This window comes from Anabrus simplex, chromosome 10, assembly GCF_040414725.1.
Source record: "Anabrus simplex isolate iqAnaSimp1 chromosome 10, ASM4041472v1, whole genome shotgun sequence".
NCBI lineage: Eukaryota > Metazoa > Arthropoda > Insecta > Orthoptera > Tettigoniidae > Anabrus > Anabrus simplex.
Window position 1 is genome coordinate 25,010,007 of NC_090274.1, and position 23,520 is coordinate 25,033,526.

General features: G+C 39.1%; 1 protein-coding gene across 8 annotated transcripts in view; it reads left to right on the forward strand.

Annotated features, from left to right (window-relative positions):
- Dap160 (dynamin associated protein 160) overlaps positions 1-23,520 on the forward strand; it is a 196,896-nt gene that overhangs the window by 117,266 nt on the left and 56,110 nt on the right. For all 8 annotated transcript variants that reach the window (XM_067154599.2, XM_067154598.2, XM_067154602.2 and 5 more), the window contains one exon: positions 4,139-4,303. In XM_067154599.2, coding sequence (XP_067010700.2) covers positions 4,139-4,303 — 165 coding nt within the window. The remainder of the gene's footprint in view (positions 1-4,138; positions 4,304-23,520) is intronic.

Genomic DNA, 23,520 nt, shown 5'->3' on the forward strand with positions numbered 1-23,520 from the left:
ATACCCGACCCCGTAGAGAAACGGGACAGGGGTTGGACAAACAAATCTAGTAATGGAGAAGAGACCTTCCACATTTTATACGGAATGAAAGTGACGTTCTTTTATTTGCATGTATTGTTTCAAAATGCAATGAAAACTGGGATAATGGTTGCCTCGGAAATTTTGAGTGTAAGAACCAGGAGCAATAGTTCATGGATTCATTTAGCATAACTCCAGGGTTAATGGGATGTTAGTTCATAAGAAAGAAGGCATGTACTTTAGCATGTTTTGTCATCCGTTACTTGGTCGTGTGCACCGTGGGTTTCCATTCCTTATGTTATGCGTCCACTGTCACTTCACTTAGTTCAGTCTGGTGTAGTGCTGATATTGTTCAAATTATTAAAACGTAATTACTTCTCTTTCATTCAAACTGCACTGTGCCATGCAGTATTGCATTTCACAGTGACTGCAAGTCAAGTAATTACAGGTTGTAAGAGGTTTCAAGGCATTGGAAGAATTTTAGAAATCAAATCAAAATCTCTTTATTTGCAAGTGAGGTGTCTACCTCGGTGGCAAATGGTACACTAAAATACATTATTGTCAAGCACTAAATTTTAAATTAACAAGAGAAGAAGAAAATTTTCCTGGAATACAATATTATACAATTTATGCTAACAATTTTTTTTCTATTAAACGCACAGCTCATCCTTAATAAATTTATATTGTTCACAAAATTCTTCTTATAATATCTCCTGTACTTCCAAACATAGTCAACTCATATACAGTATGTGGAATTACTTCAAATAATACTATACAACTGTTATAAGATTAAAATTTACATTGAATTTATTTATTTATTTTTTACCCATTTTGGAACCTAAGTAGCATAATGACCTGCTGCATCTTAACCAGAGCCCCTTTTGCCACCACTTTTCAGAGTTCCGAAGGGCCTTCACAGCTACCGTAGCAGTCCCAGGGCCCTCAAAGTCCCCACTGTACTTTACACCTACAGGCAGTCCCTTACTTCGGCTGTCCAAACTCCATAGACCAGGGGATGGAATTAATTTATTCACACACATTATTTATTTACAGTAACCTGCACTGGTCGAATGCCCTCTAACATTTCATTTATTTTCTCTGTTGCGGTTTATTCTCTTCTTGAATATCTGTACAGATTTTGGAAAAGGATCAAACACTACCCCTGGTAAACTATTCCACTCCTTCACGCCCTTCCCAATGAATGAAAATTTACCCCAATCGCTTCTGCTAAAATTCTTTCTAATTTTATACTTGTGGTCAGTTCTGCCGATATAATTATTTTCCAACTGAAGCCTCTCGCGGATTTCTCCCCCTGCTGCTTCTCTTGTATAGGCTCTATATAATCCTATAAGTCTAGTTTTCTCCCTTCCCTTACTTAAAGTTTCCCACCCAAGTTCATCTAACATTTCTGATACACTACTTTTTCTCCTGAAATCCCCTGTTACAAATCTTGCTGCTTTCCTATCCACACGATTTATTTCTTTTATTAGGTATTCTTGGTGAGGATCCCAAACACTGTTTGCATATTCCAATAATGGACGAACCATACTTAAGTAACTTTTTTCTTTTAATTCTTTGTTGCATCCTTTAAGTAGCCTCATTATGACATGTAACGATCTGTATGCTTTTCCAGCAATGTCATCAACATGACCCTTCCAGTGGAAATTACTTTCAAATCTCACACCTAAGTATTTGCACTTGCCATCTTTTGGGATAACTACCTCATCCAAAGTATATTCAAATTCAGTTTTAAAACTCCTGTTTGTAAATGTTGTAACAGTTAATTTGCCTCCATTAACCTTCATATTATTTTCTTCAACCCATTGTTGGATATTCTCAACGTCCCTTTGTAATTCTGAACAATCCTCAATGTTATTTATTTCCTATAAACAATTATGTCATCTGCATACAATCTTATTTTTGATGTTATATTGTTCCCTAAATCATTTGCGTATATTAAGAAAAGTAACGGACCGATTATACTACCCTGTGCAATTCCCTTCTTCCTGTGAAATATTATTTCCTACTTTGACTTTCTGAACCCTGAATTTAGAAATGTTCTCATCCAACGTATAACCCTTACGTCCAATCCTATTCCCTCCAATTTCTTTAATAATATTCCATGTTCCACTCTATCAAAGGCTTTGGAAAGATCTATAGCTATGGAATCTAACTGGCCTCCTGAATCCAACTGATCTGATATGTACTGCTGAAATCCCACCAGTTGTGCCTCACAAGAAAATTTCTTTCTAAATCCATACTGGCTCCTCATGAACCAATTTTTATCATCACATATCCCTATGATGTACTTTGCTATTAAACTCTCCAGTATTTTACAAACTATACTGGTCAGGCTGATTGGTCTGTAGTTCTCTGGTTTCCTTTTATCACCCTTTCCTTTATAAATTGGTATTATTGTAGATTCCTTCCATTCCTTTGGTATTACACTATTATTTATGACATAGTCAAAGAGAAATTTTAAATAAGGCACTATGTACCACCCCATTGTCTTTAATACCTCCCCAGTAATTTGATCACTTCCTGCTGCTTTTCCTTGCTGAAACAGTTGGATTTCTCTGAAAATATCTTCATTTGTGAATGAGAAGCTTCTTGTTTCCCTATGTGTCTCTCCCTTTCTATCTTCTGTTATGGTTTCCAACTCCTGACAATCTTCTATTGAGTCTCTGAATTCCCTACTAAATAGATTTGCTTTCTCAGTATCTGTTAAATAGTGTTCACCCCCTTCTCCCACCATTGTAAGAATTTGAATTCCTTTTCCTTTTTGATTCCTAATGTATGAATACAGCTTTTTCCATTTCCCTCACCAGATTATGTCAACAGGCATATCAGTGAAAAGATGGTGATTTATACTATCAGTCTAAATCAGGAAATGCCATGTAATGATACATACATTTGCTAGAATGCTGCAGAAATTTAAATCTCAAGCGGAAAGAGGTTGGACAATTTCAAACTCTTTAAAAAGAAAAAAAGAAACACTGGTTTGGGCTGATTCATGTATATAGGTAAGGCAGAATCATCATCTTCAAGGATGTACTGTTTCCATCTCGACAACTTCAAAACTTTACAAGCTGGAACAAAATTAAGTTAGGCCAATAAGGGTCTATACCACGTATGGAGATCGGCAGAATTTAAAGAAATGGAGGTCTGTGTAACGTATGGAGGTCGGTGTCAAGGGGTTAAGAAGAAATGGATGTGGAAGAACTGGGATTGATGTCGAGGTAATCCATTTATTTGAAGACAGCAGTGTATGGTGATGTGGAGATTGTTCATGTCCTCTTACTATAATGTTGTTGTGTTCTTTTTTTCTGTTGTTCCCTCTTTCTACAACGACCTGTCATTGTGTGTTCATTTTCATGACCCTATCTTTCTAAACAGGGTTATCAGATTGGACCTGGCAAAAATGGCAGATTGTGAAAGAGAATGCTGTAGGAAATAAATTGGTGGTAGAGACCACATAGTTATGACAAGCACATACTCGGATATTGCAAAAAGTTGTCGGCTGTACAAATAGGGCACATATGATTGCCTAGAAAGAAATGTTTATGTGGAGATCATGAGTTGTCATGCACTGCAGGCACAAGTACTTGTTAATAATTATGCTTCATATTACTTAAACACTGAAACGTTCACACGTCCAAATGATAAAATGTGGCGATAGAGTACTGATTCATATCCTAATTATGCTCATTTCATTGCAGGCTTTCACACCTTGGTGGTGAGTTTGCTTGGTCAATTCTGACCACATAAATGTTCCATTAATATAGCCCACAGCTAGCAACTAGTACACTCTCCAGCTGTGGTGCTGGACCTGTTGCTAGGATCCTAACCGATCCTGCATCCTTCTTCGATGAGTCCTTCCATTCTTCAGTCCATGTCTTGCCTGTCATCATTTTAGGTTGTTGTTGTTGTTATTATTATTATTATTATTATTATTATTATTATTATTATTATTATTATTATTATTATTATTATTATTATTATTAATGTGACATTTTGCACCTCTTTTGCTCCCTCTTCCCTACTGAACTGTCACAGCATTTTTCTTCCTGTGTTTGAATGTATATTGAGAGCTAAAATATGCCATACATTTCTTTTTCAGAGAAGGTAATTGCGCTCTATCCGTACAAAGCATTGAACGATGACGAGCTCAGTTTCGAGAAAGATGATGTGATCACTCTCATAGCCAAAGAGGAGGCCCAGTGGTGGAGGGGGGAGCTCAGAGGGATGTCTGGCCTCTTCCCCAGCAACTACGTGGCACCAGTGTGTGAGTATCACTGCTAGCAGCACCATTATTTCCTCAGTCTCTCTGACATACTATACATGATCTTTTTCTTCTTCTAATTGTAGGAACACACTGCCTACTGGCCGAGGGGACCCACTTACCACCAACAGGAAGATAGCAGTGCATGGGGACGTCTCGACTACTCAAGAATCTGTTTGCTCTTCTGTTAGGCCCATTACACTCTATGAAGAGAAATGTGCTGCAATATGTTTTGACATTTCTGTGTAGTATGCAATGGGCAGAGAAAATCCAATAGTTCTCACCCACCTTACTTCCCTGTTGTGCATGTTGTTGGTAGTGGGTCCCTGCCTCTAGTCAAGTGTGTTTGTCTATGTAAGAATACTCAGGGCTTGTTGAGCCATTAATTTGCTTCAGCAGCTTCGTTATCGTAGACGTCCTCTGTAGTTACTCGGTCTCCATCGAAGGGTCCTAGACGAGAGTCGATTCTCGGATATTTTTTCTCGAAGCTCGGTAGATGGAAGAGAATAAGTTAAAGTTGTTGGTATATCGATTATTATAACAAACGAGTCATTTTGTCTAGTTTATAAACTCAATGGGAAGAAAAATAGTGGAATTGATTCAGAATATTTTGATGTAAGAAGTCGTACATACGTGTTTCAACCCTTTGAAGTCATTTTTATTTATTTATGATATTAGTGCTAAACTAGGCCACATGATGGAGGTATGTAGGATTATACTTATCTGGTTTCATAAACCAGGCTTGAAACTTCAAAGCGAAAGGATTTAACATGTGATCAGGCCTTTTTTTCTTGCAATATGTACTGTAATTAGAAGCTCAAATGTATAATTTTGTGTAATAAGTTGTTTTCAGCTCTTTTGTCAAGGCTGTCCCCTTGAGCTAACTTCTCTTCTACATGCATTGCATATCATACCGTGTAAACATGGATAATACACGCTCATTAATTATTAATTTTGGGAGAGATTTAAAAAAAAAAAGCATTAATCTGTGTTTTATTTCAAGAAATAATCGTACATAAAAATAATATCAATTTAGTTTTGAGCAGCATAATCAACAAGAACCTATTGAATTATACCATTTTCCTCCAGAAGCCCAATCACTTGTTATTGTATAATCTTGTTAGCCAGCCTCTGCTAGCTTTGAAAGCCCATGATGCCTCATCTGAGTATAGCTAAAGCTTTCAGCTGGCACATTTAACTTGTAATTGCATGTCCATTTTTCCTCTTTTCATTGACAATCACACAGCCTATTTTTGATGTCCAGATGCTTCCCATTTTGGCCACTGAGCATCGGGTAATTGCTATTTGTTTTACGAATTTAAGTTTTGCTTTTCTTTTTTGCCAGTTGCTTGCCTGATATATTTTCTTCCTGCTGCATGATTTCCAATATTCTCTGCATCTTCTTTAGTACAAATTTTTTCGTTAGCTGTGAACAAATTATTTCAAGAACTTGGTGCACTCTCTTCTAACTGGGTAACTGATGCCATGTCGAATGCTGTAGCATATGCGGATTAAGGTATTATGAAGCTAGTAACACGTTTAGTACAAATAATGTGCCAACTGAATTGGTCAGTACCAACTTTTTAAAAATATGTGCAGAATATTCATGTCTGTACCATGTTTTATTCTTCTTCCTCTTTTTTTTTTGACTTCATCACACCACAAGATGTACTATATATCTCTACATCATCTAGTCTTTTCCTATCCTTTCTAGGAAATTCTTGTTTTTTATTAAGTTATTTCCTTAAATTTGCTTTATTTTTTATTTTCCCCCCCATATTTTTGATTCAGTGGTTCTTTAGATAAAGCTCCATACTTTATTGAAAATGTCAAATGCTAGAAATTCTGATCAAAGTAATTCAATTTTGAAATTACAGCTTAGGCTTTTACGATGAGCATCTTGATGAAAGTAGAATAAATTATTTTCTGGGCTAGTAGGTTGTAATTGGATTAGGTTTGTAGCTTCCAGAATTTCACTGGAAACTGCACCCTACTACTAACTTTTGGAGAGAATGGCAGATGCAGTTTCCAGTGAAAGTTCAGGAGCTACTAACCCGATTCAGCCCTGGCCTTCAAATCTAACAATTTCTTCTAAATTCAGTTTGAATCCTCGCACTATTGAAAACTGAATTACAAATCAAATGCTAAATTCTAAGCTGCTATGTTCATTATAAAAATACCAGAAAAATTAATTAATCAAGTTTTCCCTGCAAATTGGTGAAAACCACAGCCAGATGGGGAAAGTAGGAAAAACAGAATGGAAATAAACAAACAGGGTAGAAAGGCAGAGTGTATAAGAGTTTTAACCCTTACCCTACCTTATTTCTTGACTTGCTACCCCCAATTTTCTCACTATTATTTTAGCTCATAAGGAGCACTGGACATGACATTGAACAATTGCTCATGAGATTATTCAACATATTTTCTTGAAATTTTACAGCTATATTCCATAGAAGATAGGAAAACTTAAAGGGTCCACCTTTTCAATACAAAAAATGTTATAGTTTATTTATAACATGTATTTGCACTTGGAACTAGTTTCGACGCTGTTTGGCGTCATCATCCATATTCCTGGTGTTCTCACAAAAGCTTTGATTTCATCAGGTGTTGCAAACCACTTGCTATCAGCCTTTCCTACTTGAAACCTGCTTATAATCAGTATACAAGTTGCTATAATTCACAATGTTTTCGTAATGTTTCTTGCCACTTACAATAGAGTTAAACTAATGTATTATTAAGGTCTACCTTTTCAATACAAAATGTACAGTTTAAATTACATAAATTATTAGGGACTAGTTTCAGCCTAATATTAGGTCATCATCAGCCTAAAGCAAAATTAAAACATAAATACCGAAGACCAAGCGAGTTGGCCGTGCGGTTAGAGTCACGCAGCTGTGAGCTTGCATCTGAGAGATAGTGGGTTCGAATCCCACTGTCGGCAGCCCTGAAGATGGCAAATGCTGGAGCTGTACCTTAATTAAGGCCACGGCCGCTTCCTTACCACTCCTAGCCCTTTCCTATTTCATCGTCGCCATAAGACCTATCCGTGTCGGTGCGATGTAAAGCAAATAGCAGAAATACTGAAGAAATCAAACAATGTAAAGACACATAAGGTCTCTTAAATGTACATACCATGTGAGATATTGAGAAAAGAATTGTAGAGACGTGCAGCACTATGTTAAAAAACTAACTCCATAGCAGAGATTCATAAAAAGTCCAGTGCGCATTAAAAAGATGTTAAAGATAGGAATCCTTGAGTTGCTGGATAAGGAGATTAGTATATGCTGGCTCCTCTAAGATGCTGTTATCCAGTTGAACAACAACTGAGCCGAAGCCACGTCATTTATTTACGATTAAAGTCCAGTGCGCCGTACAGCATTAAAAAGTTGTTAGGAATGGAAATCTTTCACTTGTAGGTCAAGGAATTCAGTATATGCTTGCTCCTTAAATGTGCTGTTGTACATTTGAAGAACAACTGGGACAAAGTTATGTCGTTTTTCAAGATATTCATAGACGTAAAAACACATGGATGCTAGAAAGGCTCTTCTGTTTTTTGGAACTTGAAGGAAGGTGATTGTTGGACGTGGAGGCTTAAGAGTCCAGAGATGTCCTACACTATGTTAAAAAATAGAGATCCATAAAAAAGTCCAGTGTGCCACTTGCCAAAAATTAAAAATATGCCCGTTCTGTAGACTCAGGATGTAGATTGTAAACTGGTCCTTCATCACCAGTAAAAGCACCATTCAGAGTAAATGGCTGTAATGAGCAAATGTTTGTCACCACCAGCATTTGTGGGATAGTGATCTGTAGCATCCACATCACTATCTCAAAAGCAATGATTCACACTTAGCCGCAAAGAAAATCACTCCCACCTTAGCTTTCCAAGCTTTTATGCAACTCCACTTCGACATGAGCAGCCGAATGTGACGGTCAGAGATCACACATTTATTATTTCCTCTGCACTAAAATCTTAGGCCTTCTAAATCTTGTCTTATGCTTGCCTGACATATTAGCAAGAGTTTACAGTTAGTAGTAATTATCTAACCATCTGAAAGATCACAGGAGTTGGCAATTTTGGGAGCTAAGACAGGGACCGCAATGTTCAGTGCCAGCGCATCCGGCACTTGGAGTAGGAAAGGGTTAAATATAGAGCAGAGATGTGCCACAAAGGTGCAGACAGATTGTATATAACACGTATTATGTTCCCATACGGACTTACTTTTCTTTTAAAATTATTATTTAGCATATGATGTGATAGGAGGTATATACAAATTATGTAAAAAATAGAAGCAAAATACAGTGAAATAAAAAATTCATAATATTTGTTACAAAGCCAGGTTAGAAATCCACTGGACGAGATTTGATGTTAGATGATCTGTCGGAAGTGGCCTGGAAGGCTCGAAGTGGGCACTGAGGCATTGTGTTGAACTGTCTTTAACTGCTTGCTGCAGTCACAGTTTGGTGAGGTCTGCTGTCCCCTCCTGGTGAGAGTAGCACCACATCTGGAAAGAGAGAAAAGTAGTATACAGGCCTTTGAAATTAAGTTCCTTAGGAGGAGGATTGGAGTGACAAGATTGGACAGATGGAGGTATGAAAGAGTGAGTGCGGCAGTGAAAGAGGAACTTGTAACAGCTGGAATAGGAAGATCAAGATTACTGTGGTGTGGGCACATGGGGAGAGTGAACGAGGATATAATGCTTTCGTTGGAAAGTGGAAGGAAGGAAGGAAACCTAGGGGTAGGCCAAGGGAGAGTTGACTGCAAGGAGTTAAGGAGAAAGAACAGAATGTGGACAGACAGGGGACAGCGAACAGGCTTATGTTCCCTACAGACCTGGCCGAGGCTGCAAACGGTTCAAGATAACGACAGCCAGTTGACTATGAAAATGCAGGGCTTTTAGTTTGAGCAGACCTGTAATGGAATAATTTTAAAAAGATTTACTGAATAGGTCGGCTATGCAGTTTGCATTTAAGCACATGTTCTGGAGATGGTAGATTTGAACATCTTGATCCTGACCTTGATTTTATTTCTGCCCACCTCCACAATTCAGTTTTACTTTAATACCTGTGCTTTTCCTCTCATAATACTGCAAGCTTGCTTTTTCCATTTTCCTGGGAAGTTGCTGGCTCAAACTTAATTTTTTACAGCTTATTTTCCTGCTTTATAACTTATCAAGTAACATATTACTTACCGTGAATCTCCTACATAATATTTTTGCATGCACTTACATTTTTACGTAAGAAACTGGGCATATTTATTTTCAGCGAAGTAGGCCTTGCTGGTGGGGTCAGTTATTTATTATTCCCAGTGTGCTCGCAAGATAGCAGGCATGATTTTGACTGACATCTGTGGCACCTGAGGGCTGTTTAAATGTGAGTGTTCACTCTTGTTTATTTCTGTAACATTGAAAGGTTCCTAAGGGAGAAACTTACAGTATTCCATTGTTTTTTGCCAGGCTGAGTTTCTCAGACAGTAGAGTGCTGGCATTCTGAACTCAAGTTTATCTCCAAAAACTGTGAAACTAGTTTGCGGGATGTGGCTTCGCACAGGAGAAATTTTAAATTCATGGTGATAAACCGTGTGAGACTTTTAAGTTTTTTAAAACTTTAGGCTTTTTCAATCGTGAAATTACCAGCATTTCGCCACATTGTAGCAGTGGGCTCATCAGTTGGAATGCTACACCTTTCCGAGACGCTGGCGGCTAGTGCGCTGTTCACACACCACTGCAAGCCTCCTATGTAGGACAATGCAGTGACAGTGCACTAGGGGAAGCATGTGCTTCCACTTGTATAAATGCCTGCCTTTGGCCTAGATCGAAAAATAAGGCTCCAGGAAGGAAACCATAATTCTTTGTAGACTATATAGGTTGTTTGTTTTTCTGATGTGTTGTACTGTAGCTGAGTGTATACCTTTCTGGCTGCCTGCCTGTTAGCTCGCTCGTTTCTCTCCTTGCAATATTTAAACCATTCTTGTGCTTTCACAAAAACAATGATAATTCCTAAACTATTCATGCAAATTACTTAATCATCATTTCCCTTTATCCAGCTGTAGCCAGGTAGGGGCAAATATGGTTCCTCTCCACTTTCTTCGGTCTTTCCACCACTCCTCCTCCAACACTGTGTCCCAGTCCAGGTTTCTTTCCATAATACTGCATTGAATTGTGTTCTTCCATCTCAGTCGTGATTGTCCACGGCATCTCCTTCCTTGCATTTGCATTTCTATCACCTTTTTTGGGCATTCTTTCATAACTCAAATTACATAATATAAAGAATATTTTCATCTTAAGATTATGGAGGTGAATAAATAATTTATTTTGATAAGAATTATCCAATCAGTCTCAAAATAAAGATGATTTCTAATTTTAAGTTTGAATTTTTATTGTGAACTATAACATAATGCTTATTACAGGCTACCTTTTACAATAGGTATGTACAGTCACAGACTCCTACGTAGAGTTTTGCATGCTTATTATATACTTGACACTTTGGGCAACGAATGCCAAGGAAGCCCTCCGAGGGGCCCTTTCTTATTTGACGTTCACTAAATTTGCCACTGCTTAGACCCTTTTTTTTGTCATAGATTGTTTCACACATGTAAATACTGTATAAAGCAATGAAAACCACATCAAAATCCATTTGGTAGCACAAAAGCCTAACACAAGACAGATGCCTATTAAGGACTTAATTTTATAAGTAGATATTATGTACCAATTTCATTATTTCTCTTCCCATTGATTGGTTATCATGTATGCTGGTACAGAGATCTGTTAGAGTATAATGAAGAGGAAACCTCATAGATCTGTAAGATTGTTGGAATCTCTGTGGACAATGCCCCATATTGCTGATAGAGGTGGGATCTGTCGCTGTGCTCACTTTGTTTGGAGCTGAGTGCTGAGGGAGGGACCCACAGATTTCATAAGCTAGGTGTAATAAATGTATGTAGTCCATTCTTGTTAATACAATGCTGTAATTATTCCAGATCTGTTTTTTGTTGACTGTAGCAAGTTCCTACTATGTGGCTGTATGTATATATTTGATTTGGATGTGTTATTGTTTTATTTATTTTTTCTTCCTCTTGAACTGAACTGTTAGTGTTACAAAGATGAATTTAATTTTATTGTAAGTTGGTTTACAGCAGTCCTCGCTGACTGTAATGTATGTTATAAAATATAATATTACCGTTCTCATATCGATCATCTTGATTCATTTTATCCCTCACGTTCAGCATTTTATAGATAGACATGTTTGATGAACCTTTCATCATCATCATGCAAGTACATTTTTCAGCAGCCCTGAAGATTGTTTTCCTGGGTTTCCAGTTTTCTTACCAGGCATATGCTGGATCTGTACCATAAGGCTACAGTTGCTCCCTCCCAGTCCTAGCCCTATCCTACATCATTGTTGCCTGTCTATATTGGTATAACATAAAACCAATATAAAAAGAAAATATCTGTCTAGACAGACCTGGCTCTTAGCGACATTCCATTATGAGGAGTGCGTAATAAAGGAGAGGTGTTTATCATTTTAATAAGAGCCTTGGTTCGTTCATGTGTTTCAGTTGACAGTTGCATCTGTCTGTATTGTATTCGGAGATCGATGCTATTTTGTTGTGCCTTTTGGCCAACGGCTGCGCTCTTGACACGGGTGAAATAAAAATTGTTACATGTATTATAATAGTTTGCATTTTCTTCATCTGCATCCTGGAGAAGATACTAAGGGAATGGACGGCAACATTACCGCCAGGAGCAGGACTGAAGCTAGGGTACAAGAAAGACAACCTTAATGTTTCATGCCTAGCCTTTGCTGATGACCTCACCATACTAACTAAAGTATAGAGGAGGCTACTCACCACCTGCAGAGCCTTCATATTGTAGCGGCTAGGGCTGGCTTGAAGATCAACATCAGGAAGACTGAATTCATGACAAATATCAAGGAAGCCCCTTCCACAATACCACTAGAGGACAGCACCATCAGAAAGGTGATAGTTGAGAGGGAAGTTACTGATTGACCGCCCTCTGTTGAGAGTTTGAGTGCATCGCACTGGAGCCATGGGGCTGTTATTCTGGAGTACAGGTCTCCATGTACACTCGAAATCTTTAGTATCTCATGGCCAAATATATGCATTTCAGGCAAGAAATCGGTACAGCCCTCAGAACCATCCAGTACCTGCTTACACACTCTCTCTCATTGGTCACAATAATTAGACGTGTTAACACATGCACACATCTGAAGAGTGAGGGGAGGTGGAGAAAACAAAGTATGAGTATATCTAGCATGAATGAAACACACGCGGAGGGGAAGGTACTTGCTTCCCCACCTGCCCACACGTCCCACTGGCTCGACAATGAAGGGAGGAACCATACGGCTCCTTCAAGGCAACGGACTTAATGTGTACTGTATGTCAACTCATTGAGGGTCAAATTCTCCAATTCCTTTGTGATTCTTGTGTGCGAGGTCTGGCTGAAATGTTAGCAGTCTAGACTTTGACTTCATTATCAAGTGGCATTGCGCTCGACCACTGTAAGAAAGAATGACACTTATTTTCGTCAATATAGGCCCTGTTAATAATAATTATTTTTTTTTTGCTAGGGGCTTTACGTCGCACCGACACAGATGGCGACGATGGGATAGGAAAGGCCTAGAAGTTGGAAGCGGCCGTGGCCTTAATTAAGGTACAGCCCCAGCATTTGCCTGGTGTGAAAATGGGAAACCACGGAAAACCATCTTCAGGGCTGCCGATAGTGGGATTCGAACCTACTATCTCCCGGATGCAAGCATAATAATAATAATAATAATAATAATATTATTCGTTATCCTCAAAGAAAATTAAATGCATATATAGATAGTGGGTTCGAACCCCACTGTCGGCAGCCCTGAAGATGGTTTTCCATGGTTTCCCATTTTCACACCAGCCAAATGCTGGGGCTGTACCATAATTAAGGCCACGGCCGCTTCCTTCCCATTCCTAGGCCTTTCCTGTCCCATCGTCGCCATAAGACCTATCTGTGTCGATGTGACGTAAAGCAAATAGCAAAAAAAAAAAAAAAAAAAAAAAAAAGATAATAATAATAATAAATATGATTATCAGAGATGCAAGGGCGTTTGGAAAACCGTTCCTATGAAGTTGTCAGTGCTGATCAAAAAATTAAATGCCATATATTAGGGTGGGATTATATCGTGCACACTTAATCGCAATTAAATTAGTTAATTGTTTTCCTTGACAAGGGAAAGCTAGTATAGCCAGAATGTTTAACCATAGAAACATCTTAATCAGTTCCTGAAAAAATGGAATTGGGAGTGACCTCAGAGTGCGCAACGTCGCAAGCCACACTTCCTGGAAGACGAACACATGTGACGTTGCCTGGGTTACTTCTCCTTCATCCTCAGGGTTGGCCAAAATTTTCGCCAAACGTTACCCGTTTCCTTTTCCACCTGGAATTCTTGTGATCGCAATTGTACAGGTCTCCACCACAGCACAGCGCCATTATCCCAGAGTCCAGTTCGTGCGGGGGCCGCGGATAGTATGGTCACGACTTCCACGTTCCTTCGAATAATTTTTTTGCTCACTGTCGAAGGCAGACCTGCACATGCCCTGATGAAGGCCAATGCTATTTGGTGGAAAGCTTGGCTTTGTTAAATATATGCAAGTGGCTTTAATCCAGTTAGCATATTTATTGTAAAATAACTATATATTGTTTACCAGTGTGCAATAAAAGAAAGAATGGGGATTCTTTTGAAGTATCTCGTAAACCTGCAAACAGTGGATCAAGCGAATGTGAAGAAAACATCGCAAGTACCAGTAAATTTACTGCAGTTCAAGAAGGAAACAGTGCTGACCATGGTGGGCCCGATTGTTATACATTAACTCAGAAAAATAACTTCCTCCAGAGAACCAAGTGGCTTTATGCGGAAAATAAAATGCTAGAGTGCAAGATGTGCCAATATTTTTACAAGCTTAGGACTATAAAAACACATGGAAGCAAACATTTGTTCAGAGTGGGCCGGTAGTAAAATCAGTACCTTTGGAAGAGAAGACGGTGCATATGAAGATATAAACAAAGTGAGGGAATTACGTTATGAAGTTTGAGTGAGTACCGCTTTTTTTCTTTTCTCCATAGAAAAACCACTGATTATACCTATTTTCATTATTCCTTTCCTGTAAATGCTTGTCACCTTCTTTCATTGCCTGGACCAAGTTCAAGGCTGAATGATTTCGATATGCTCTATTATTCATATGATTTAGACAGTGATTGTGATTTTACTACTGAAAGTATAGGAAAAGACCCCTCTACTTATGAAGATTTACGCACACTTGCAGCTAATCGCCGTGTATTTGACTGTGAAGAACCCGACTTCGATGAAAGTGACGTGTGCAGTGAACAACTTTGTGTCATAAATTGCAGCTCACGAATCATATTGATATAAGATTATTCAGAATTAAATGTGACTTCTTTCATGTTTAACAGTAAAGAAGTTGCGATGAAATAATTCCTCTGTACAAAGGCAACTAATGTGTCTTATCACACCCAGCTACAAAGGGAAGCCATTGAAATTCTGAAGCGCCGGGCTGAGTGGCTCATTTAAACCTAGGAATTTCATTTTTGTCCGTATTGAACTGAGAAAGGATGATAGGAAAACTTAAAACGGTCCACCTTTTCAATACAAAAATGTTATAGATTATTTATAACATGTATTTGTACTTGGAACTAGTTTCAACGCTGGTTTGCGTCATCATCAGCCAAAATCAGACGGTTAAGGCGCTGGCCTTCTAACCCCAACTTGGCAGGTTCGATCCTGGCCCAGTCCGGTGGTATTTGAAGGTGCTCAAATACGACAGCCTCATGTCGGTAGATTTACTGGCACGTAAAAGAACTCCTGCGGGACTAAATTCCGGCACCTCGGTGTCTCCGAAGACCGTAAAAGTAGTTAGTGGGACGTAAAGCAAATAACATTAAATTATTATTATTGAAATTCTGAAGCACACAAACAGCTGTAAGGAGGAATTTGAATGGGTTAACAAAGCCTCGTTTCCAGTCCTGAAAACTTTAAATCCTGGAGGACATGGTGGCCACTTTAGGGCAGAAAAAGCAACGGGTGATCAGTTGCCTGTCTTCTCCAATATCGGGCTCCATCATTGGCTGAAAAACAGCCGATCAACGACTGTCCCTCCAGCATGGTGGACCAATAGGTGAGCAGCGCCCTGGAGCCTGCACTATGATTGGCCATGGAACAGCCAGTCAGCAACCACCCCCCACCATGGCAGACCACAGCCTGCACTATATAATGAGATGGTATTGTGACACCACTCCATTGTACTGTGAGCTTCGCAGCCATCGAAGTCAGCCGGAACCCTTGAAAATGCCGAATGCAGTCTTTGTTGAAACATTGGGAACATCATATGCTCCCGGACCATGGCCTACAAGCCTGGAAAATACAGACGTGATTTATAATGCTGGCTGTGAAAACCTCAACTGCTATATCATCTAAACTTGTTAGAAATGCATCAGTGTTCATAAACTTCCAGCCAAATGAGTGGCTCAGACAGCTGAAGCGCTGGCCTTCTGACCTCAACTTGACAGGTTCGATCCTGGCTCAGTCTGGTGGTATTTGAAGGTGCTCAGATACATCAACCTCGTGTTGGTAGATGTGTTAGCATGCAAAAGAACTCCTGTGGTACTAAATTCTGGCACCTCATCATCTCCGCAAACTGTAAAAGTAGATAGTGGGACATAAAGCAAATAATATTATTATAAACTTCCGTGTATTAGCTAGCCGAGAAATCTCTGTGATCCCAGCCATTGCATACGGGATTCTTGAATGAAAAGTTGGCTCCCTGTGGTTTGGATTCTGTGTAAAACAGTCCACAACATCAACAGTCGTGTAAACCTGCAAAATTGTATTTTGAGGTAATTTGACATATTCCTGTTTATTTACCTTCTCCAACTTCATTTACAAGGCATGGTTTTTAAGTAAGTACCATTTTGATGTAGAGAAAAAAGTAATGCAATTTTTAAAACTTTTTTTTTTGCATGTAGTCCTGTACCTTAAACTACTTCTCAACATAAGGTCCAGGCATATTAAGGCACTTGTCATATCTTGAAACCAGCTTCTGAATTCCATTTTCATAGAATCTTTTGCATGATGTGTCAGCCACTGCAACACGGTCGATCATCATGGCACTGACCTCTTAAATGGTAGTCACTAGGCGCTTTGTCAGGAATACACATAGGATGAACAAATTGTTCCCAACCAAATGAAGCGATGAGGTTTTGAGTTCGATTAGACGTGTGAGTTGCACATTATCATGCAGGAAAAGTATCACCCCTTGTGAGCATGCCACACCATTTGTTTTGGATTGCTCAACAGTTTATATAAGGTCTCACAGTAAGTGTCAGCATTTTTTATAACACCCCTCCCAGTGCAAAAATCCACAAGTAACACACACACTCCGCCTATCCCGAAACACAGTGGACACAAGTTTGCGAGCTGAAATTATTTGCTTGCACTTCACTAGTGGTGGTGGTGGTGGTGGTGGTTATTGTTTTAAGAGGAAGTACAACTAGGCAACCGTCACCTATATGACACTAGTCAGAGAGAAAAAATGGAAGGGATCCGACACTTCAAGAAATGAAGTTATCGGGCAAAAAAAAAAGACAAGGGCCACGAAGGGGCTAGGCCTCGAGTGCTCTCATACCGTCGGGTTTGGAAAAGAACAAGAGTCGACCAAGGGAGGCCGGATAGGGTAGATGAAAGTGAGGAGCCTGGCACAAGTAAGTGGAAGCAACACCAGCACTCAGCTAAGGGCCCCCTGGTTGCCAACCCACGCTTCCAAGTCAAGAGCCCCTGGGGCTTGCACTTCACTTTCTTGGGTGATGTTGAGTGCCTCCATTCCATGGGTTGCTATTTTGACTCCAGTGTAACATAAGCCACCCATGTTCCATCACTGGTCACAGTTCAGCTTAGGAACGCATCACCTTCATTACTGTACTGCTCAAAAAAGCACTGCCTACGCGCTGGGATTTGTGCACCTACGTCAGTATCCTAAGTAACCAAGGTGAGCACAATTTCCGATAATCTAAGCTCCTTGCCACAATTTCATGAAGACTACTCCTTGAAATTTCAGGCAACTCGTAACTTAATGAGGAAATCATAAAGAGTCTGTTTTCTCAAAACTTTGCATCAGTTTTCTGTACCAAGTCTTCAGTAATGAGAGACGGTTGCCAACTACGTTTCCTGTCATGGACATTGGTATGGCCTTCTTTAAATGCTCTAACCCATTTTCTTACCATTCCCTTGCTCATAGTATGTTCTTCATACCCGTTACAAATCTGCCAACGAATTTAAACAACCTTCACGTCTTTTGCTTTTAGAAAACGAATCGCAGCCCGTACTTCACACTTGGTGGGACCATTAATTGTCAGAGATATTTTCAGTACACACAAATAAGCGTAAATATAGATGAATGCCACCATAATGGCATTTGTGGTTAGCCTACAGATGCACATACTGAGCGCGCATGCGTTGAACAACGACTGGAGCACAGCAGCTACAGTCATATTTTAAAATGGTACTTGCTTAAAAACATGCTATGTATTACTTGTATTTTACCTTAGAGGATCATTTTCCTTTAAAATCATGTGCTATTTTTGTTTGGTTAAATACAGTCAAAGAGTGTGGAGATCTATTAAGGTGAGTATTTAAGAATGTTATGTATATGTTTAAAGATTGTCTTGGTTTCAGTCTTCATTCCCCATTAGATTCCTTGAAATTGATGGTACCCAAGCACAAAATGCATGAACTCCTGTAATTGTGCTGATTTGACTCCCAACACCAATTGTGACGTGCCCTAGGCAACCACACCACGTAACACCTGAAGAAAAGGTTGAGAGAAAGAGACCAGAAAAGGTGAACTTGGTTTGAAATTTTCCACCAGCTGGAGGGCTATGTTTTTTATTTTATAGAAATGCATTCTTCTTATGAATCAGACTGCATAATTTTAACACAGTGCATAACGTAATAAATTTGCTTTTCTCAAACTTTGACGGCCAGATTAGTACTTTTTGTTTGTTTATTTATTTATAAAATTAAATTTAACAATCAATTATAAAATACACAGTCAAATATTGAAGTGCAATTGCAATGTCGTATAAACATTACATTAAAATAACAAAATAGAGTGTGGCCTCCGAAGAGTCCTGGTACAGGTCTTTCGAGTCAGTCGCATAGGCGACCTGTGCCTCATGAGGATGGGCCCATACCTATCATGAATATGCCAAACACTTCCAGCCTCTGAGCCATCGGAATTAACCAATGAGGGTTAAAATCGCTGACCCGGCCAGGAATCAAACCCGTGTCTCCACCGACACCTCGAAACATACCACTTATCGAGCAGCTTGTGTCCTTTCTCCCAAGTCTTCCCAGCCCAAACTTAGCAACATTTTTGTCATGCTACTCTTGTGTCGAAAATCACCTAGAACAAATTGAGCTGGTTTTCTTCGAATTTTTTCTAGTCCTTGAATCAAGTAGTCCTGGTGAGGGTCTCATACACTGGAACCTGTACTGTATTTGGGTCTTACCAGAGACTTACATGCCCTCTCCTTTACATCCTTACTGCAACCCCTAAATATCTACACTACTCCGAACAATACATGCATGTATTCTTTCATGTAAGGACATACACAGTTAAATGTATTCAACACAATGTTTGCATAAAATGTGCAAAACATATGTGTACCAGGAAAATAAATAATTAGCTGGGCTGAGTGGCTCAGACAGTTGAGGCACTGGCCTTCTGACCCCAACTTGGCAGGTTCGATCCTGGCTCAGTTCGTTTGTATTTGAAGGTGCTCAAATACGTAAACCTCATGTTGGTAGATTTACTGGCATGTAAAAGAATTTCTGTGGTAATAAATTTCCCACCTCGGCATCCCTGAAAACTGTAAATGTAGTTAGTGGGACGTAAAGCCAATAACATTATTTATTATAATAATTACTTTATAGGTTGCCATAAGCAATGAAGTACAAAATAAAACGTATTTATTTTCTTAGGAGCTTAGCATGTTCAACTCTCCTATGAAAAATTATGAAGCAGAATAATACAGAATGCTATGTCACTTCTATATAGCTTTTGTAGTCTGGAAGGGATTTTGTTCTCTTTGCACATATTATTATATGATATTTCCCACAGCTCTGTCCACATAGCACACACTTGCATTCTTCGTTCGATTCATGGAACCTCTTGTTCTTCCATATTTTGTGGTGGAACCCATGGATTTCTGTTCTTGTTTTAACTTGTCTTTGGCTCTTGCACTCCTTTTTACAACTGTCATCCATCATGGCTGAAGTAATGTAGAATTCTAGTCCTATCTCCTGTTTCTTCCCTTCTCTGATATTGATCTGTTCCTGATAGGGTCCTGAGGATGGTAACCAGGGCTGTAGCCTGATGTCCTCTACAAAGTACTGTAAGTCTCCTTCATGAGTTCGTATACCAGTCGTGGTTGCGCTGTTTTCCTGACTCCTAATACTCGTTTCATGAATATTGTCTTGACCTTTTCTATTCTTTTCAAGTCACTTATCGTTAGTTTCTCCCAGACGATTTCAATGCCATATGTTGCGACTGGCACCACGACCATTTTGAATAACTGCATCGCTGTGTTTGTTGATAGATTGGTAATGTTCGGAATATTGTATGAGGCTCTGATGGCTGCCGTTGCTCTCTCCTGGATATGCATACCAAAAGATCTTATTCTTATCTGAAGCATAACTCCAAGATATATATAGTGTCCTACTACCTGGAGAGTCTCATTGTATGTAATTATACCGTCTTTAGCCATTGTTTTTCCATGGTTCCTAAATGTCATTTGTATTGTCTTCTCTTTGTTTATATCCATGTCATTTACTCTTGCCTAAGTCTCTAATTTTTGTAGTGCATTTTGAACATCCTCTTTGTTCTTCGATCCTATCACCATATCATCTGCATATAGAACTATTTCTGCTGTTGAGTTTTTTCTATGATGCTTGTTACATCAGCTGTATAGATGTTGAACAGTGTGGTGCTCAAAAGGTCACCTTGCAGGACTCTGTTCGTTTGTAGGATTTTCTTGGAGATTTTGGCATTGTTGTTTATCTGGATGAGGTTTCGTTGGAGGCAGGATTCAATTGCTCTCACTATAGGATTTCTCTAGTCAGTCATTTGCTTCAGTTTTTCTCTGTTCACTGAGTCAGACGCTTTCCCTACTACATAGTATTTTCCTACTGGGTGTCTCAGGGTGCCTTCTATTTGATCCAGTAAATATTTCACTGCTTGTAGGGTGCTCCTTCCCTTCATGAAACCAAACTGGCATTCCGGGATGCTTCCTTCAACAGTTGCTAGTAATCGTTTGTTGAGTAGCATTGTGAAGACTTTAAAGGAGGTGTTTTCCAGTGCCACTCCTCTGAATGAGTCCAGGGATGTCTTGTCTCCTTTACCTTTGTAGATAATCTTGAACATTACTGTTACCCAACTTACTGGGATTTTTCCTGTCTGCAAACACTTGTTCATCAGGTCTGTCCATAGTTCTTCCATGTTATCAAGGGAGTCTTTGAGATGTCCCATGTATATATTATCTGGGCCTGCTGCTTTCTTATTTTTTCTTCCATTGATTGCTTGTCTGAGTTCCATAATAGTGATTAATTCAAAATTATGTATGGGCTCTATCTCTTCCATGTCATATGCTTGGTTTTTGATTTGTTTATTCATTATCCTCGAGAAGTGCGTTTCTGTACTCCTTTCTTGCGTACTTTTCTAGGCCTGCTTGGCCTCTGTATTTTTTTGCTAAGCGTAGTGCTCTCAGCGTTTCTTTCCTTTCTTTGTAGCATTCTTGGTCGAACCATACTTGGCCTTGTCTTCTGTTTCTGATTTTTGTGGATTTTAGCATTATATCCATAGTTAAGTCTAGTGCTTCTATCAGTTTCACCTGTCCTATTAGGATCCTCACTTCCTCGATGTTGTTCGAGGAACATCTGTATGGAAAGTATAGGATTCAGTGCAATGAAAGGGGGAATCCGACTTGGGAGCTATGAAACTACGACGAATGAAACAATCAGTTATCTAGATTGTGATGAGATGAGACCTCTTTGATAAAGGTGCCTTCTATATGTCCCCCAGCCATGGCCATCCATCAGTACTTAACATCACAGCCTGCACACGTCACACATTTTGCATTGCTAATTTCAGATGACACTCAGCCATAAGATATATTTATGTCAAAAATATGTTTCTGTGCTGATATTTTTGTTCTCTCTATAAGTTATGAATACTTTAAATTTGCTTTATTTTATTTTATGCACTTTTATTATAGTTATTTATTTAATTTTATAATTATGTGCTAAACAGTCAAAATAAATACCACACCAAACTCTGAATTCTCTCCAGATAAATTCTGGGACTCTTGTTTTATTACTGCTGGTCATTTTTCATGGTTTCTCATTTTCACACCAGATGAATGGAAGAAGTATTCAACTTCAATTATTGGGTCGACGCATAAGTTCGTGAGGTTCTTATATTGTATTTTACTGTCACTGTCACGCACTGTAACTCTCAATCACTTAGTGATGTATTCACCTCCACACTGTGACCTTCTCTCTATGGCCAACGTTCAGGTAGCAGTTGAATGCCTCACCTGTAGGACGTTTTTGGTTTTAACTGGAAGAAATCTGTTAGCCATTGGTCAAGAGAAGCTTCATCAGGAATCACTTGCCCCTGAATGTGGTTAGAAAGAGAACGAAAAAGATGGAAATCTGAGGGAGCAAGGTCAGGAGAATACGGAGGATGAGGAAGAGGTTCCCAGCCAAGTTCAGCAATCACACCTTTGGTCAGTTGCACTGTATGTGGACGAACATTATCATGGAGCAATAAGATTGGTTGTTGTTTTTGTCTTTTATTGTCAATAGCACCAGCAAGCTGCCTTAGCTGGTCACTATACACAGCAGAGGTAATCGTTACATTTTTTGGAAGAAGTTCATAGTGAAGAACATGATTTTCTGTGAATGGGCACTATCCTTAGCATGGGGAATTGCTTTATTTGATGAGCTGAGCCACTCTTTCCTCTTCTTCATATTGAGATACAGGCACCATTTCTCATCACCGGTGACAATCTTCAAAAGGAATGCTTTGTGCCTGTCACAAGCCAACTGGCGCCGAGCAAGCAATGATGAACAGATGTTTACTCGTTGATTTTTGTTCATGTCATGTGGTACCCATATACCGAATTTCTTTACCTTACCCATCAAATGCAAATGGCGTACAATAGTTGGCTGATCACGTCAAAAACTTGCGCCATTTCCTGATTGTATGATGAGGATTCTCATGAAGCAACTCATTCAAGCAATTTTTGTCAAAATCTGAAGGTCTTCCAGAACATGGATCTTCAGCCAAGTTAAACCGTCCTGCTCGAAAGTAGGAAAACCATTTTTGTGCTGTTCTTTCAGCAATTGCTTCATTCCCATACGTTTATGCAACGTAAACAATACTGTACATATATTCGCATGTATAGAATCTGGGGATGTTCTTGTAGAATGAAACATGTCATTCTTTGTATGATAGTATGTATTTTGTACAGGTATGTTTATAGTGTTATGATTGATGTTGAAATTGTGTGTTTGACAAAGTGGGAAGTTTTTGTCTCATTTGACTAAGTTACCAGAAAGTAATGCTTCCTTCTTAACAAACAAACAAACAAAACAAAAACAAAAAAAATATTGCTGGTTAGGCTTAAAATTTGATGATTTGGCACCAGGTTTGATGAATTTCTGAAGAAATTTAGAACGGTTCTTTTGAAATTATTCAGTGATACTATCAAGTAAGTAATTTAGAATAATCCTCTATAAATTTTACCCTTATGAAATAGTAATAATAGCACGTGGCAGGTCTTTTGAGTTGACACGGTATCAGTGACCAGCACGTCTGTGAAGATGGCACCCTACGTATAATGAATTCTAATGATGAAGATTACACACACACACACACACACACACACACACACACACACACACACTCAGCCCCCAAGTCATAGAAATTAACTAATGAAAGTTAAAAACCCCTCACTCGGCTGGGAATCAAACTCAGGACTCCTTGGACCAAGGACCAGCACGCTAACCATTTAGCCGCGGAGCGTTATAACCGTTGTGCAGTAACCTGCTGTTTTTATTGTCCTCAACATTAGCTATCCATGCTCTAGCCACAG